Below are 18288 nucleotides of genomic sequence, written 5' to 3' on the forward strand. Positions count from 1 at the left end.
GATGACATCATATGGATTCTGATGACATCATATGGTGTTTTGATGGCATCGTATGGATAATGCAAGGGGGGGAGGTGCATGCCTAGAAGCACCCTAAGTGAGCCACAGCTGCACAACATCAGTTTTCAATGACTATCAGAAAGCAACTCTTTTGTAGCATTTTTCAAGTTGAAATGGCAAGGGCTGTTCTTGCCACCTACACCCTTTTTTTTACTAGAGGTCAAACGAAGCCCAACAGTGGGTGTCTTTCGTGAGCAATGCAAGAGGCGATTGCTCAGTTCAATGTGTTGTAAGTCCCAGGTGTATAGGAATGCAGGCTCAATCTTGTGTTTTTTGCAGGTGCATGAATGAGCCATAAAATCACCCTCTCCTGTGTCTGAAAAATAGCCCATGAGCAGTGGCCCTGACTCTGTGATGGAGTGTCTGTCAGAAACTCCTGTGGCTGCCACATCAATATCCACAGAGGAGCCGAGTAATTCTGACATCAATTATGAAGCATAATTATTAAGTTGTTGGGGTGCTGCTGAGACAAAAGTTTGGCGAGATTGCCTTTTTTTCTTTCCTACAGCAATTATAGAAATTTCCAGTGTGCTATTTTTATGGGTAAATGCAGCTTTTGAATTTCACTGTAAATTAACGTTCTTGCTATATTTATTTGGCCTTTTCTTTCCCTGGGAAAGAAGAGCTTAGCTGCCAGCTGGGATTTCATAATTCTGCATTCAAAACTCCATGGGAAGAACATGTTTCTAAAACTCCTTGTGCTGGCGGGGAGCAGTTTGAGGGCAGGGGGAGAAGGAACGAAATTTTAAACCATCACTATTTTTTTCATGAGCTATTCTTTATCTCCCTTTTACCCAGGTTGACCTGGGAGTGCTTAAGCGCATTAAGTAATCACTTCGTTGAACAGTTTGCTGCATCGTCTTTGATCACCCCAAAACCTTCCTAAAAATATTGACTTATGCATTTTGGGTGGGTTTTAAATGACACTTTTCCTCCTCCAATGAGAAGGATATTTATTTATTTGTTGTTGGAGTACCACAAAGTCAACAGATGACTCGGAAGCATAAAATAGTGAGATAGGTGGAAAATAACCAAGTGCAGAGAAGGAGTCTCAGTGCAGACTTAGTAGTAGTGGTAGTGGTAGTGGTGGTGGTGGTGGTGGTGGTGGTGGTAGCAGCAGTAGTAGTAACTAAAGGCAACTCAAAGCAATGTAATTCTGTGCCCCTGTAAACTATGGTTTGCAAAGTAGCAACCAGCCTCAGGAAAAAGTGCTTCCTTTGGCCAGCCCTTCTTCCCCCATTTGTAGAGTAACATCCCTCCTCTCTTCCTTTGCAGGTGTTAAATGTGGCTTCAGGTTACATGTGAGCTGGTGTGATGTAGCATCTAAGGACAGAGCTATGAATAAGAAAGTACCTAGTTGATTTAAATCTCTTCTCTGCCATGAGAGCTCAGGCTTTCTCTCAGGGTCAACCTATTCATCTGCAATAGAGAGGATAATGAGACTGACTTACAAGGCTGTTGGTAAAGACTGCAACCCAAGAATGAATGTAAAATGCTATGCAGGGGGTTATATTCCAGGGGCCCACACGTATAAGTAAAATCACATAAAGTAGGGAGCACTCTTTAAGCACCTCTTTTTACCTGGTCTCCATGCTCTTTTTCTTTTGTACAATACATTTGCTTCCAGATTTCCAGAAAGGACAGGGAACAGTGCGTCCAAACCCTCTGCAATACAGCTTCCTCCTGCCCAACAGCTATTGAGCGGGGTAGCGCAGCAGCAGTGAGAGCTCCCACATGCCATTTTGGAACCCATAAGGTTTTTTTTTAGAAAAAAAGCTTTAAAAACCTTTATTTGTGGACTTCTGGCTTACTAACATCCTCCTCCGGCTCTGGGGTTTGAATTGAATTATTTATTTTTTATATGGTGCCATGCGCATGAGTCGATCATGGGCAAGTGTGAGTTGCTTCTACAAATGTTAATGGTTATTATTACTGACAAAACTCACGTTAACCATGGGTCACTTGTGCTAGAAACCATGGCTTGGAGTTAATTTTGGAATCATGGCCCCATGGGAATTTCGTTGTGTTAACCATGGTTATCAGTATGTTTCCCAAGGCTAGCAACTGGTTTGTAAGGCATCATTTGCAGGGTACAATCCTTAACAGGCGCAGAGTAGAATCGATTGTTAGAAAAAGTGGGTGCCTACACCATGGGTCACACCTCGTAACCTATGAGGGGAAAACTTGCATGGAATAAATCTGTAAACCGAAGGTGCCATTTATCTTTTTCATATCCTTTCCTCTGGCTCTCCATCTCCTTTCCTCTGGCTATTATAAGAGAAGTGAGAAGCAAGAGTGCAGGTCACTTAAATATCTGTATATTGGTGCTTGCTTAAAACCAAACCCTCTCATAGACTCCTGTGGCTTTTGAAAGGCAAATCATCTTTGGATAGGATCTAGGAGGTGAGAGAGAACATGCAAATAAGAATGTATTCAAACTTTAAAGCAGCTTTCGGTGACTTATTCTCATGGGAAGCTACCACAGAATAGGGCTGTGCATATTCCATTTTCAGATAAGACCCCCTTATGCCTGAGCCTGGCTACTTTAGGCTTGCAGTCTGAGGTTCTTGCTCTGAGAGGATCTCAGTTTTTCAACTGAGACTGATTGCTTAGCAACTAAGCTTTCCTGCAGGTTGACTTTGGTTTCATGTTTAAATTGATCGCTGAGTTAAGCTGGTATGTGAATTAACCATGGGCATGCTGGAGGGCACTGGAGATATGCATGCAGTAAGACTGCTAGCACATTTGCAAAGCTAAGCAGGGTACAGGTGGTTTCAAATTGGATGGGGGACGGCGTGTTGAGATTCCTGCATTGCAGGGTGTTGGACTAGATGGGCCTCCAACTCTACAGTTCTATCATTCTATGTATATATGTTGTTAGTGAATTAACACTGTACTTGGTTGGGCGGTTGGGAAATTAAACAGCAAAGTAGAGGAGGCTGTATTCTGTGAAAATGAGGAGGAACAAATCTCAGAGTCTATTCTGGAAGCCTATCGGCGTATTCTTATGTGACAAGGCAAGTTGCAAAGACTGGTTCACACTGCAAATGACGTTGCATTGCTAAGCAAGATGCCTCCCACCTTGCCCTAAGATGCTGCCACCAAGCCCCTTGGAGTGGCAAACAGGTGCAAGATTTAACAACGGTGTTTCTTTTCACTCCGCAGACACGTTTGCCAGCAAGGTGGCAGCCACGCAGGATCAATACGCAGACGCTTCCATAGGCAACGTCACCGGGAGCAACGCAGTGAATGTTTTCCTGGGGATTGGCGTCGCCTGGTCCATCGCTGCCATCTACCACGCAGCCAACGGCAGGCCATTTGAAGTCCAACCAGGCACCCTGGCTTTCTCCGTCACCCTCTTCACTATATTTGCTTTTATCAGTGTTGGCGTGCTCCTCTACCGGCGGAGACCGGAGATTGGAGGTGAGCTGGGTGGGCCACGGACTGCCAAGATTCTGACCTCAAGCCTCTTTGTGCTCCTCTGGCTCTTGTACATATTATTCTCATCTCTGGAAGCCTACTGCCACATACAGGGCTTCTAAAAGAACTATTGGAGAGAGCATCTATATGTATCTATATATACAGAGAGAGAGAGAAAGAGAGAGATAGGTATATAGATATAGATCTAATATTATTGAACTGAGGAAGAAAAGACATTTTGCCATGTTCACTTATCTACTGATGGAATGTAGCTTTGCGGTAGGAGTTTGGAACCTGTTGGACTCTCCACCAGGGGCAGCGTCACAGAAACGGAGGCACAGATGCAGGGTCATCTTTGCAACTCAACCTACGAGATCACGATGGAGTTACTTTCTATTTCCCCCTTCTCCTCCCCTAGATGAGGATTGATCTGATTGCAGTTGGGGGGGGAGGGCCTTGATTGGAATGGCAAAAGGCCAGGTTCAGCTATATCGTATTGAGCAGATGACTTTCCAAGGGGAGTTCTTGACTTTCTTACTGATATCTTTGTTGCCTTCTTCATAACTCAAGAATGAGCCGAATCATCGCCCTCAAAGAAAACATGTGAGTGTGGAGTGACATACACGGTCCGGGGGGCTTTCTAGCCTCCATGCTGTTTTGGGGTGTGGTTGTTGCTGTTTCTTTTGTATTCTCTCCCCCCCCCTTTACTGTCCAGCTATTAAGAGTACCTTACGTTGAAAACAACCACACAAATCCCTTTTCCCGTTTCTTTTCTTTTGGAACTGTATTTATGATTGGGTGCATCCAGTCCCCCTTTAAAAGAAAAACGCTCTTCTTAGACAGCCTTTGACCAGCACTCCATTTGCTCCGAAACTGTGGAATTTACAGACACATGCCCAAAGCCCTAGTGTCCAACTCCTGCTTCGCTTTTTTGTTCTCGCTCTGACGTACCTTGTCAGATTTGTCTCACTTACCTCCTGTGCCCTTGCCCACCCTGCTGCCACTCTTTGCTGCTCTGCTCCTTCTCATGCTCCTCTTTGGGAATGCTTTCATGGTACTTGCTGTAACACTTTGCATGAAAGAAGCAAACCATAATCTGTAATATAGCGTTGAATAGCGGTGATAGTCTGCTCAGCGATGCCGATTGAACACTGAAGATGCAAGTATGTGGTGTTTGCTCTCTCTCTCTCTCTTTCTTTCCACACTTTTCCTTTCCTTTTTAACAAACAGGACGAGAGGCAGGAAATAGCTGGCAGTCCTTTGCTCTGCATAAGTGTCCTAAGAAGCAATAACCAAGAGATGTGTGGAAATGCGTGTGTTTTAAAAGGGGAAATTTGCGCAGAGTCTTAGGCCATTATAGAAAGGGATCTTACCTGCCAGCCAAGCTTAGGATGAACTTGAACATAGGAACCTGCTTATACAGAGTCAGGCCAATGGCCCATCTAGCACAGTACTGTCTACTCTGACTGGCAGTGACTCCCCAAGGTCTCTGGCAGAGGCATCTTCCAGCTACCTACCATTTTTAACTCAAGAGTTCATGGATTGAACCTGGGACTTTCGGCATACAAAGCATAGGCTCTACCACTGAGTTACAGGGGTGTAGAACCTGCTTTGCATCTAGTCTGTATGAACTAAGTGGGTCTTAGCATTGCTCACACAAAGTATGAGTAGCCATATCGAGCCCTAAATAAGCAGAATACCCTTGAGCTTTTTTCTTCAAGTGTCAGTTTTCCCACCCCCAATATATTTATGCTGTGTTTGTTTCTGTCTTTAAGTACCTGATGTGCCAACCCTTTGGCACCTTTGGCTTCAGCACTTTGAAAACCTGTACCCTGGTCCAGTCTTCATGAAGGGCACCTTGCAGACACAGTCAAATTTAGTCCCCTCCAATGGATGTTAAACATTCCACTACCCACCAATCTTCATTGTCCTAGCTAGGAAAAGTGGCAGATTTGCATTGTCCATCAGCTTTTTGTCCCTGGGAATTAGAAGTTGGACTCCTGCTATTTATTAGTTGTTCATTGTGAGCTATATACTCCGTCCTTGTACAATTGCACAGAGAGGTACTGAAACAGCTTTTGCTTTGGAAATGCCATCATCCAGCGCTCAGGTACAGAGGATGCTTGCTATGTTGCTGGGTTGTTGTTGTTGTTTTCCATCTCTCCCCGTCCACCTTTCTTCCCCCACACCTTTCTTCCCCCACACCTTTCTCATTTATCAGATCCCCACCCTGTCTCCAAGCTCTGGTGCTCATGGAAGGAACAAGCCATTAGAAAAGGATCAGAACAAGGGAAGTCAGCCAGTCTTAAGATACCACCAGGGTAGCATGGAAGGACCTTCAAGGCATGGCTAGAGGGAACCAAAACCCTGCAGTGATTGTAGGGAAGGATCAGATCTACAAATCAGGAGATCCAAAAATAGTCGTGGGCCACTGTTGCTTGCTCTGTAGATGAAGAAAATGCAGGAGTGGTGGAGATAGAGAATTCTGACCGTAGCAGCTTGGAACTACTTGAGTGGAGACGAAAATGGGTACCCAGGGCTGAGCGAGGAAGCAACTGAATTGACACAGCAGAAAAGGGGAGATTAGGGAGACAGGCTCTGCTGAAATAAGTCAGCTTTCCCACCCTAATAAAACAACAAGGTCCACTTGGTGGAGATGTGCAGGAGCTCATCACCAATGCTGCCCTCCTCTTAAGCAAAGTCTGTTTACAGGGAAACAGAAAAACAGTCAATCTTTTTGGCAGATAGTGAACACAGTGTGTGTACCTTCCCATGCCACATTAAAGCTAGTGGGTGTGCACTTCTGGAATTAAAAAAAAGACCCATGCAAACACTTCCTTAAGTGCAGTCCTGCATCTCAGTTGGGTGAGCATGCAGTCAGTGTGCCTTCCAGAGAGAGCTAGGAGGATGGTTTTCAGGGTGGCGAGCAGCTGCCAACTGGAGGGAAGGCAAATCCATTCACACTTTTTATCTCCTAAAACAGTGATTCATGCTTAGGAGTGAGGTTGTTAGTCCATCTAGCTCAGTTCTGTCTACTCCCAGTGGCAGTGTTTCTCTGATGTCTTGCATCAGACATGCCAGAGGCTGCAACCAGGACCTTATGTGCAAAGCATAACAGCTGTAGCTCTGGAGTGTGTGCATGGCCTTATGATTTGAATGATGTTGCTTGGGGACAAAAGGAAGGTGGTGGAATTTCCAAGCAATGCCCCAAAACTCAAGCCCTAGTATTTCTTCCGTTAGTACATCTAACGGCAGTAGCAGGGAGCGTCCTTAGAGCCACAGTATTTCCTCTATAGATTGACCTAAACAATTGCTCTTCTCTCACACCGTGACACATGGAGTGATTTCCCCCTAATACTAATAATAATAATAATCACATGCTGGGAGCAATATGGTTGTGTGTATCCATTCTAAGTAGCAGGGGGAGGCAGATAGCAATAGACCACCTCCATCTTGTAAAACAACAGGAAACTGTGTCCATGCACCTTAGCTGGACCAGATCGTCAGCTGCTATAGGATCATTTGTTAAACGGCAGAGGAAAATCTAATTGTATCATTAACCCTCTAATGTCTGAATAGATGTTGTAAGGAAAACGTTGCAGGGGGAGGTGGGTTCTCTCTTTGTATTAGCAGATTTCTTACTAGACTGTAGCCTCCAGATTCATTCAAATCCATGGTATTTTTGCCAATGTAATGAATGAGAGGTGTGGAACGGCCCAGAGCCATGCTCAAGAGTTTCCTTTTCATTTTAAGTGGGGGGGGGGGGGGAGAGAGAGAGAAAGGCAAGCTTTACATGCACATTTTGTTGTCTGTTGAAATGAAGGAGAAGCCCTGTGCACACAAAACACTTCCCTGCTCCTATCCTTCATTATTTGTGACTGCGGAAATAAACCACTGCTGGTCAAATCCTTAGTAGCTTCTTCTGGGCCAGTTGAAGTCTTGTGAATGAACTTTCCATCAGCATCACATGGTAAAAGGGACAGAGGTTAGCCTAGGCTTTTGCCCAGTCTGTTGAATGCTTGAGTTGTCCTGTTGTGAGTTTTTCTTTTTAAAATGGAGTGAATAATATTTCCCTCCCCAACCCCATAAAAAAAATTCCTTCACTTTTTGGGGATTTCTTTTTCCTGTTTGGTTTCATTTGATTTGTTTGTTGGGGTGGGTGGGGGAGGGGAGAAAATTAAGCAACGATTGGGGTTGTTCAGGGATTATAATAATAATAATTAATATTATTATGGCTGTGTTTGTGTAAAATTATTTCATTTCATCTTGTTTGTTTGTTTTCCTTCATTTTTATTTGCGTGTATTGTGCACAGTAACGGAGAGGCAGTGAGTACACTGATTGTGATCAATGGTACACTGAGGCACAGAAAAAAATAAAATTTATAATTGGTTCTGATTTGAACATTAGTACTGCTGCATTTTCCCTGTGCGTCTCATTTCTTCTTCCATTGACACCTCTCATTCACGTGTGTGTGTTTTTATTTGATATGTTCCTTCCATGGTCTTAAGTCCTTAGTGGGCTCCCGCAAAGCCTGGGTTTCAGATGCAAGATTCAGAAAGACAGTATCCATGTTTTTTTCCCCAGGCAGGTACAAAACATGATCAGAGAAATAGTCATATTGTTCTCCATTACACCACAATTCACACACTCTATTCAGTACCCACTAACACACACACACACACACACACACACACACACACACTACAACTGTTAAGGCCACAAGCAGAGCTGAAGTCAGAAGATACAAGGCAAAACCAGGAGCTGATGCTGAGGCAACATCCTCACACATTCCAAAGACAAGTTGCTCATGCAGAGTCACACCCCAAAGCTGGAGCTTTCTAGCACCTGGTGAGGAAGGACTGGCTCTTGGTATCAGCTGGCAATTATCAGGCAGGCTGGTGATTGAGCCTCAGTGGTGCCTTTGAGCCACAGAGCTCCATCTGCTGAAATTGCAGTGGAACCCAAATGCTGGGGGCAGAGGGGCTAAGGCTCCAGCGCCTGACTGCTGGAAGTCCTGCCTCTAGACCAACATCACTCTGGCACCTTATAGGATATGCATCTCCATCCTCCTTATGATTGAAGCCTGATATTCCATTACACTGGATTTGATGCCAATGGGGGTTCCCATTCCCATCTGGGGCCACTTATTGCTGCACCCAGCTGGGACAGGATCAGGGCAATATATATCTATATTGGACAAACAGGCCAAACCCTACGCCAAAGGATAAATGGACATAAATCTGATATCAGGAATCACAAGACAGAGAAACCAGTAGGAGAACACTTCAATCTCCCAGGACATTCTATAAAAGATCTCAAAGTAGCTGTCTTAATACAAAGAAATTTCAGAAATAGACTGGAAAGAGAAGTGGCTGAATTACAACTAATCACCAAACTTAAAACCACGGAGAAACCTGGTCTGAACAAAGACATTGGATTCTTATCTCATTATACATAACAAAGCTATCTTTAGCCATCTCACTACTTGCCTTTCCCTGCAAGACTAATTACAGCCGTTAAGAGTCGTCAACAGGTTTTCCACACCTATCAGCTGATCACCCATTCCCACCACCCTTCTGAGCAATACCCCTCCGCACTCCCTCACTATATTTAAGGATCTGGTGACTTCTGTTTCAGTGTATCTGAAGAAGTGTGCATGCACACGAAAGCTCATACCAGGAACAAACTCAGTTGGTCTCTAAGGTGCTACTAGAAAGAATTTTCGATTTTGTTTTGACTATGGCAGACCAACACGGCTACCCACCTGTAACTCAAACTCTAGATGTTGTGGAGGCAAACCTGCAGCACCAGTGCTGCCAGTAGAAAAAGCACTGAGTTCCGTGACAGCGGAGCAAGTTCCCTCAGAAGACTCTCCTTCCCCTTCCTTGGATGTTTTTAAGCAGAGATTGGATGGCCATTTGTCGCGGATGCTTTAGTTGAGATTCCTGCATTGCAAGGGGGTTGGACTAAATGACCCTCGGTGGGTCCCTTCCAACTCTAGGATTCCTGGACTGGGAAATGGGGGTGCCACCGACTATGAGATAGTCAGGTCTGCATTCCTGCGTGCTTCTCCCGAACCTTCACACCTGCTGCCCAACTGAGAATTCATAGGGCAGAATACAGCGTTGCACAAGCGGAAGTCCACTTGCAGAATTGAACTTCCTCTCCTCCCTCTTGCAGGCACCCCAAAGATCTCCAGAGGTTTCCCCCAGCCCTCTGGAGCAGATTTTTAAAGGTGCCCAAGGGACCATGGAGGAAGGGGAGGAAAGGAAGGTATTCACGTCTTCACCGTCTGTTCCACTTGCACACACACAGCATTGGATACAACTCATAATACTTAATTCCATCTCAGCAAGAAAAATAGCAATGATTTATCTGTTTATCATTTGCGCATCTTTGTTTTAAAACATCAGTGGTGCTTTGCAACCATGTAATGCATCTCATGCTGGGCCAACACACAACATTTGATGCCTCTGGAGAGGGAGGAGAGAAAGAGAGAGAGAGGGAGAGAGAGAGAGAGAATCCACCTGACAGTAAAAATATAATGCTGTAATAGTTTGCTGTGCTGTAATGATACTCCAAAATCTGCTGCCTAGATCATACCAAATCTCCTCATCTAACAGTACATCTAGCCTTGACTTTGTGCAGACTTTGTGAAGTCACTGGTATTCCCATTTTACAGATGGGAAACTGAGATTGGCAAAGGCCTGGTTGAGCTGTTAGTGTTAGTTATTTCACCCTAGCCAGATCCCACATCTCATCTGCAATATTTGATTTTAAGGATGCAGATGGAGCGTGCAGATCATGTGGGAAAGTAACCACACCAGTAAACTTTCCCCACACAATTCCATCCATGAAATACCTGCTTCAAAGTGTCTCAAGGTGACAGTCTTACAAATTAGGCAGTAATCTTTCATACAAACACCTGTTATCCTGCTCCCTCCCCCTCCTGTCAGGATTTAAAATAGATGCAATTTACTTTAAAAATTATCACAAACCTAAGAAGTTCTTTGTTCCACCAGCTAACTGAGCTTAGTGATGCAAAATAACTGCTGCCCACGGGCGTCATCTGAAAGGGCAGGGCATGTTAGCAAAGAGGGACTGCTGCTGCTGCTGTTTTTATTATCAGGGTTAAAAGACTTTGCAGTTTGATTATGTAATGTGCACGGCAGTCAGCCAAAATGTAATTTTAAAAGGGAATTGGAGATGGACAACATGAAATACACTGCATGCCAAAACCAGAGAGCTTTAGAGGGAAATGCAATTTTCTTGGGATTTTTTTTTGGGGGGGGTACCCATGGTCTCTATGCTAGTAGCTGCCAATGTGCTGCCCTCCAGATGTTGCTGGACTCCCATCAGCTGCTGCAACCAGGGACAATGGGCGTTGTAGTCCAACACTTATCTAGACTGTACCACATTGACTGTCCCTGCTCTGTAGTTTTGCACCCAGTACAAAAGTCCTCCTGTCCACTGAAGGAAGCTTCAATGTGGCTCCTAAATGAATGAAATGTGGTTCCTAAGCACTGGCAGCACACAAGATGGCATAAGCATGAAATGTGGCCACAAAACTGAAGCAAGAGCTACCATTAGCTCTAAACCCATTGTGTGGTGTTCAGCACAAGCAGCCAAGATGAGCTGAAAATACTAAAAGATTCCCAACCCTGATCAGCATTTCTTCATACTGATTCATACGAGCCCTGTAGTGAAAGGTGGGCTTCTCTTCCCTCACAAAAGGGTGTAACACTAAACCATGGTTTCTTGAGGACAGAAGGATCGATGTCATGGTGAACCTTAGGACTACATAGTATGTACAATGGCAGGAGATCTGAGAATTCCATTCCTGGTTTAGAAGAAGCTGTGGTTTGTTGTTCAGTCCGAACAATGGTTTGCTCAAACCCAAGCCAGTATTTCATACCAGAATTTGGTTTGGTGTAACCTGGTTTGTTAGCAAACAGTGGTTTGAACAAAACCACCATGTACTGAGTTCTGCCGAAACAACAAACTGTGAGTTCTTCTAAACCAGGAGTGGGTACTCTGAATCTCCCCCCCCCCTTGTGTAAAAGGGAGGGGGCAGCATATAGTTCCAAGGTTCATGGCAGCACATTCTCAAAACCAGAAACCATTGTTTTGTTGCATCTGCAATGGTCCTAAAACAGGCAGCAAGAATGTGAGAGAGCTTTCCCCCAACATCTCTGTCCATTGCCCAAGCTGGCTGAAACTGAGGAAGGATGGATTGAGCTGAGAAAAATAAAAGCAAGTAGACTGGGGAAAAGAGAAGCAGGGATGCATGGAAGCCGAGGAGGGGGGAGGAGAAAGAAGGAACTTTCACCAGGTCCAGAAAGTCACTTAAAACCAGCTCCAGGTCCCCCACTATTCAGATAGTAAAAGTCTGTCTGGAAAGGTTCCTGCATAATCCCGTTGAAATACATGAATCTGTTCATTTCATTGGATCCTGTTCAGCTCTTCCCAATATATCATGCCCAAGGCTTTTACAGATGGAAGAGAGGTGTAATATTTTAAAGAGAAATCAGTGTTTGTTTGAAACCCAGCTTTGCAGTTCACATGTCAGACAGATATACAAGCTTAATGCTGTCTGAGTCGTTAGTTTCCTCCACTTTAGACTGCTGCTTATGTGTCACATGTGCATTTCTCCATTTTATATGTTCATCCTTTGCCTTACTTAAAATAGAAATGAAATAGTTTTTAAAAGAGCGGCAAAACTACCTTGGAGTTTTGGGGGGTGTCTCAGAAGTCAGCTTTGGAGGCAAAGAGGCAGTTAACAGCAATGGGCATTTGCAAACAAAACAAAAGTTATGGAAACCTTCACTGTTGGCCATAATTCCCTAACATTTCCAAGATTCATTTATTTAGCTTGTTTGAGCTGTTTCCCCCCGCTTAAGTAGTCCAGGAGGCTGTGCAGATTAATTCACATGTATATATTTGAAAAGCAGCATTATTCTCCCTTTTAAAATGAATTGTTCTTTCTCTGAAGCCATTAATAAATCAGCTGAAACCCTGCTACCCTCTCAGCCAAACAAGCTGCAATTTTTTATTTTTTTTTTGCTTTATTTGAAGATCATCCTAGAGTGAATTACCATTTGCAAAGATATTGCAAACCTCTAAAATATGCATCTCTGACGCACAGCAAATAGGATTCTCTTCGCTGGGTTTTCCCCTTAACAACCCTTGAATTAGCACTAGCTCTTTTTGAAATAAACAATGATATTTTTGAGCATGAGAAGAGGCCAAGACAGTGTGGTTGTTTTCAGTAGTCTCAGCACCTCTGTAGATTTCCCTGTTTTGCCTTGAGTGGATAAAAACTACCGTTTACCATTCTGACTACATTGAACAAAATGAACTAAGATCAGCCGCACTCTTCCTTCCACGCTGCTCCAATAATGCCAAACAGAAAAGATATATAGGGCATGAATACACCACAAATTTGTACTGGTTTATGGACCAGTCCCTTTAGGGAGGTTTCCCCTTGACCAGCTGCAAAAAAATCCACCACCTGTGCAAATGGGGAGATGATCCAGGGGCTGCCATACAAATTGTCTCCTAGCAACTCTCGGCACCCTTAACAAACCACAGTTCCCATGGTTCTTTGGGGGGAAACCATGACCATTAAAGTGGCATAGGAGTGCTTCAAATATATCGTGTGAATGTGACCCAGAAATTTGTTTCGAGTGCCAGAGCTGAACAGATGTTCACAGGCTTTCTACACAAAAATCTACCCATAGCCAGTGCTTTTTGGGGGGAGAGGGGATGACGACACATGGGTACTCATACCCATAAACATTTTGTGAATCTTTGTACTTTTGTCCATTTGCTGTATTTATTTTTCCTGATTTGAACTATAAAATGGTGATTTTCTTGAGTCAAAATGAGAGTACCCCTAAACTTTTTTTTTTTTAGAAAAAAAGCACTGCCTTAAGCTTTATTCATTTCTGCAGCATAATTTAGGAAGGAGGGGACTGACTTCGTTGTTACTCTTGCTAAACAATTGGGAATCAGAAACCTTGGCCAATCTATTGAAAGTCACCTAGATTTCTACTAGTAGATCTCAAATGCCTGCCCCTGTGTACATGACTTTCTTCACCCTTCTCCCGGTTCTGGTCTGTAAATTTAGTGATGCCACAGCAGCTTCCAGGGAGTGGAAGATTCTTCCTTTGCTCCCTTTCTGTACTTATTTCTTCAGTGATCCTATTAGGTACACATCTTCAATGTGTCTTGGCTATGGGTGCTTTCTATAAATTAATCTGCCTCTTTCGGCTGCAGTCAAGGCTGGAAGAAAATGAGAGAGAGAGAGAGAGAGAGAGAGAGAGAGAGAGAGAGAGAGAGAGAGAGAATGCCTTCAAGTGTTATTGTTATTTCTATTTTTAAATACTGAGGCGCCGACGTGTGCAGCAAGGAATGCCATGGATGGGCTTAAATGAAGAGACAAACAAACCTCGCAGATTGTCAGAAGTGGCAAGCCTTGGCTGTAACTATGATCAGCTCATCTCTAAGCCTGAGTCTAGAGACCAAAGCTACCTTCTTGGAGCAGCTTGTTCCAAATAGAGAACTCCCAATGTAAGAATGCAAGAGCTGCTTTTCCGGGGCAGATGTAGGGTCTTGTCTAGCCCTGCCTGGTGCCTTTGTGAAACTTGCAACCAGGAGAGCCATCACCTCTCTCTGTTACTTGTCCTCAGCCTTTGATGTTGTTGTTCAGTCGTTCAGTCGTGTCCGACTCTTCGTGACCCCATGGACCAGAGCACGCCAGGCACGCCTATCCTTCACTGCCTCCAGCAGTTTGGCCAAACTCATGCTAGTCGCTTCGAGAACACTGTCCAACCATCTCATCCTCTGTCGTCCCCTTCTCTTTGTGCCCTCCATCTTTCCCAACATCAGGGTCTTTTCTAGGGAGTCTTCTCTTCTCATGAGGTGGCCAAAGGGGCAGCCTTTGATACTGCCCCTCTAATGAAAAAAAATACTGAAAAATTGCCCAACTCTTCTCTCTCTCTCTCTCTCTCTCTCTCTTTAAAGGGCCATCTAAGTTATCAGCTTCCAAATCCCATTTTGTGGCAGTGATTCCATAAGCACTGTGAAGGAATATGTTCCGTCCTGAACAGAAGATCTCCTCTTGAGTGTCCAAATCAGCTTCACTGGGTGACCCCAGATTCTAAAGAGTGAGATACCAATTCGTATCCACATCAGTTCCATGCCTTTCAGAAGTTTTATACACCTCTATCGTGTTCCCACCCACTTTGAATTATATTCCCCATAAGGGAAAAGCCCCCCCCCCAAGCCCAAATGTTTTAGACTTCCTTTGTATGGAAGGTGTCCCAAATTTCATCACCCAAAACCTCAGAGAGAATAAAAGGAACTGCATTGTATTGCATCAGACCATTTGGCACAAAGCCAGAGGGGTGCAGGTGGGCAACTCTGGCAAGAAAGAGAAAATGTGGGTAACAGGCTGACTGGTAAAAACAGAAGGAGTGTTAGAGAGACAGAGACAAGAGAAGGGAGTGGCAAAAATAAAAGGTACTGTGCCCCACCCACTTTTTGCTCCAGCCCTACACATCACCAACAGACTGTCCAACAGACTGTTGTTGTTGTTTATTCAATTTATATACCACCCTTTATCAAAAGATTCCAGGGTGATGTACAAAATTAGAAACACATTTAAAGACATCAAAATAATTATAATAATAAAAACGTAATAATAAGCATACTGACAGACAGCCTAAAAGTAAAATAATCACCATAATAGCAGTCCTCTCCCCCAAAGTTATACAGGCCACAGATTATTTAATACCCATAGGCCTGGGTAAAGGGGAATGTTTTTGCCTGCCGCCTAAGGACATGTAATGACGGTGCCAGGCGAGCCTCTCTGGGGAGAGCGTTCCACAATCGGGGAGCCCCATGGAAGCTTTTCCTTGTCAGAAAAATGGTTGCCCCTCCCCGCTCTGGGGTCTCCTGCGGAGAGACCTTCTCTTCCTGAGATCTACAGGAGCCTGGGGTTGAACTCAAAACCTATCACTGAGCTATGGTCCTTTGCAAGCCCCTTCTTTCTTTCCAGGCAAGACCCTGCGGCCAAGGTGACTTTTATCAACGTTGCATCGCTGGCACATGTGGGTTCGCCTTGGACGCGGCACTGCCCTGGATAGCGATGGCCCTAGTACAGTCCACATTGGCACTGTTTTGGCCTACACTTAACCCAGCCTTCTCACGGCCCAGGGTTTCCCAAAGGGCACATTCCCCTGGTGGGTGCAGGCGCCTTTGGAGAAATTAAAACAACCCCAAGCACTTTGTTTCAAGCTCTTGGTCTTCAGCAATCTCCCTAATGGAGATCTGCCACCACAAAAGCTTTTATCATCCGTCACTGTTGGCTGAAAACACAGGGGGGAGCTTGTGCATTGGATCCCCACCACACACACACACAGAGAGAGAGAGAGAGAGAGAGAGAGAGAGAGAGAGAGAGAGAGAGAGAGCGCTTCTCTTTTCCCAAGGAATGCCAGCCAAAGCTAATGCTGCTATTACTCAAAGTTGCCATTTGTAATTAAAAAGATAATTTAGTTCAATGTTCCATGGCAGTGCAAAACTCTGACTGTTAAAAATAAGAGAGGGGCATGTATCTGCTAAGAAGGCTGTAGTGTGCCCTAACAATAATTTACTTGGTGTATTATTATGCTCTCTGCTCAGCAAAAAAAGAAGGGGCAAGATAGCATCCCTTCAAAAAGGGATTAGAGCTTAATACTCTGATATTGCTAAAACAATGCCCCTGTTTGAATACAAATCCTGCTGTAGAAAGAAAGGCAGTCAGGGTGATCAGAAATCTTTTGGCATTGCCTTTAATAGATTTGAAAAATAACACAGGAAACGAAAGCTTAATTCCTTTGGTTTGGGGCAAGCATTAATTACAGGGGTGAAAGACTCCATTAATCTAAATGTTGGCTGCTAAGTAAGATCCTTCATACCTAAATAATTAGTCTGTATATATAACACAAGAGATGAGGGTCCTCAGTTTAGTCAGTGTTAACTAGACAGCCCTAAATAAAGATTAACGCTGTCATTTTCCTCCTGTTTTTAATCTAGAAAAAGTAGTTCCATTTAGATCCCACTGAAATCAAGGGGGCAAATTAGTCATTGTGGCAAACTTAAACTTAATCGATTTAATTTTAATGGGATTTAAGCTCAATGTAGATGGGGAGGGGGAGCTTCTATAAATTAGCACCCTCTAAACTGAAATAAGGTTCTCCATAATGCATATATGGATTTGCTTCCTACATTGAAATGAATGGAGAACAGACTTCCCATACTCACACCCAGAATAAATGAGTGGCCCGGAATACAAAATGGACCAGACTGGTCAGTACACATTGCCACTTTAACTTTTTTATATATATATTTGTTAAGCTATGCAATCATATGCTCTTTTCTCTGTTTTGGAACTTCAGTGCTATTTATTTGCTTCCACAAGGCATATTTATTTAATATATTATTTACTGCATTTTCCTCCAAGGGGCTCAAGATGGTGTACATGTTTCTTCCTTTCTTCATTTAATCCCACAACATTGCTGTGAGATAGGTTAGGCTGAGATGCACTGACTGGTCCATGATCACCCAGAGTTTCATGGCTGTGAGTGGGGATTTCATAGCATCATAGCAACATAGAGTTGGAAGGGACCACAAGGACCATCTAGTCCAACCCCCAGCAATGCAGGAAACGTTTGTCCAACATGGGGCTTGAACACACAACCCTGAGATTAAGAGGCTCATGCTCTACCGCCTGAGCTATATGAGCAGATGCTATTCTGGTCTCCCAGATCCTAGTCCGACACTCTAGCCACTAACCCTACAATGGCTCACATGGAGCTTCCACAGAGTTTTGATTATATATCCAGTCTTTATTGAGCATCCATTCTGATTTCTTTACATGGAGGTTATATGAAAATGAGCATTCATCCTGCATTGAACTCGGTTGGCTTACAGGGTTTTTATACATCTTCTCATTAATGATGGGTTCATTCCATGCTTTTCAATGCATTTCCCCATCACTTTCCAACCTGCAAAAAATCTTCTTCTTTTTTAAAATGCATTTGGTCCACTAGGGCAACAGAGTGCTTTAATCCACTTTAATTGCACAAACCTGCATTTCCTGGTATGTGTCTGAATCCCTCCCACAGAATACTGTGAGAATAGAAGCATACTTAGCTGCCCTGCCTTCTTTTTGGGTGGAAGAGACCCCTCTAAGAATACTCTAAGCTGGTATTCCTGCTTCTCCAGTCTTCTTGATAGTAGAGAGTTCATTGTGATAAAGCTGCTGCATGCTGTTTCTCAGTGCCTCAGCCACTTAGGAAAGACAGACCTAAGTGTTGCTTGGTGATCAGCAGCATGTGATATTGTTTATAACAATGTTCCATTGTGTCATTGAGGTGGATTCCATGCCCTCCTTTCCACTGATGTCATAAGACTCTTTTGGCTTGGAACAAACCCTGCAAAATGGACGGTAGCCACCATTTCCTATCTCCTTAGATTTGATTCATAAACTTTGAAAGCCACTTAGGTTTCGGAGAATGCCTGCCAAGCATATAACTCAGGAAGCCTCAGCAGCTATAACACATTTTCATTTTCATTTATTTGGCAACGTTTACATTTCTAACATACCTCTTCCACCAAAAAATCAAGGCAAGTAAGAATATGCTTTCATACTGTTCCATAAAAAAGCAATGAAACAGCAGTGCAAAGAAGTAGGATCCAAATCCCAAAACAACTTATAATATATGTAGGGCCTAAACACATAATATATGTAAAGAACTGAACAG

The 18288-nt window shown here is 43.8% G+C and overlaps 1 protein-coding gene across 10 annotated transcripts in view; it reads left to right on the top strand.

The window, feature by feature from the left end:
• SLC8A1 (solute carrier family 8 member A1) overlaps positions 1 to 3652 on the top strand; it is a 304578-nt gene extending 300926 nt beyond the window's left edge. For all 10 annotated transcript variants that reach the window (XM_033144997.1, XM_033144999.1, XM_033145005.1 and 7 more), the window contains one exon: positions 3226 to 3652. In XM_033144997.1, coding sequence (XP_033000888.1) covers positions 3226 to 3602 — 377 coding nt within the window. In that variant the 3' untranslated portion in view covers positions 3603 to 3652. The remainder of the gene's footprint in view (positions 1 to 3225) is intronic.
• The last annotated feature ends 14636 nt before the right edge of the window (positions 3653 to 18288 follow it).

Source organism: Lacerta agilis, chromosome 3 (assembly GCF_009819535.1).
Source record: "Lacerta agilis isolate rLacAgi1 chromosome 3, rLacAgi1.pri, whole genome shotgun sequence".
Classification (NCBI taxonomy): Eukaryota; Metazoa; Chordata; class Lepidosauria; order Squamata; family Lacertidae; genus Lacerta; species Lacerta agilis.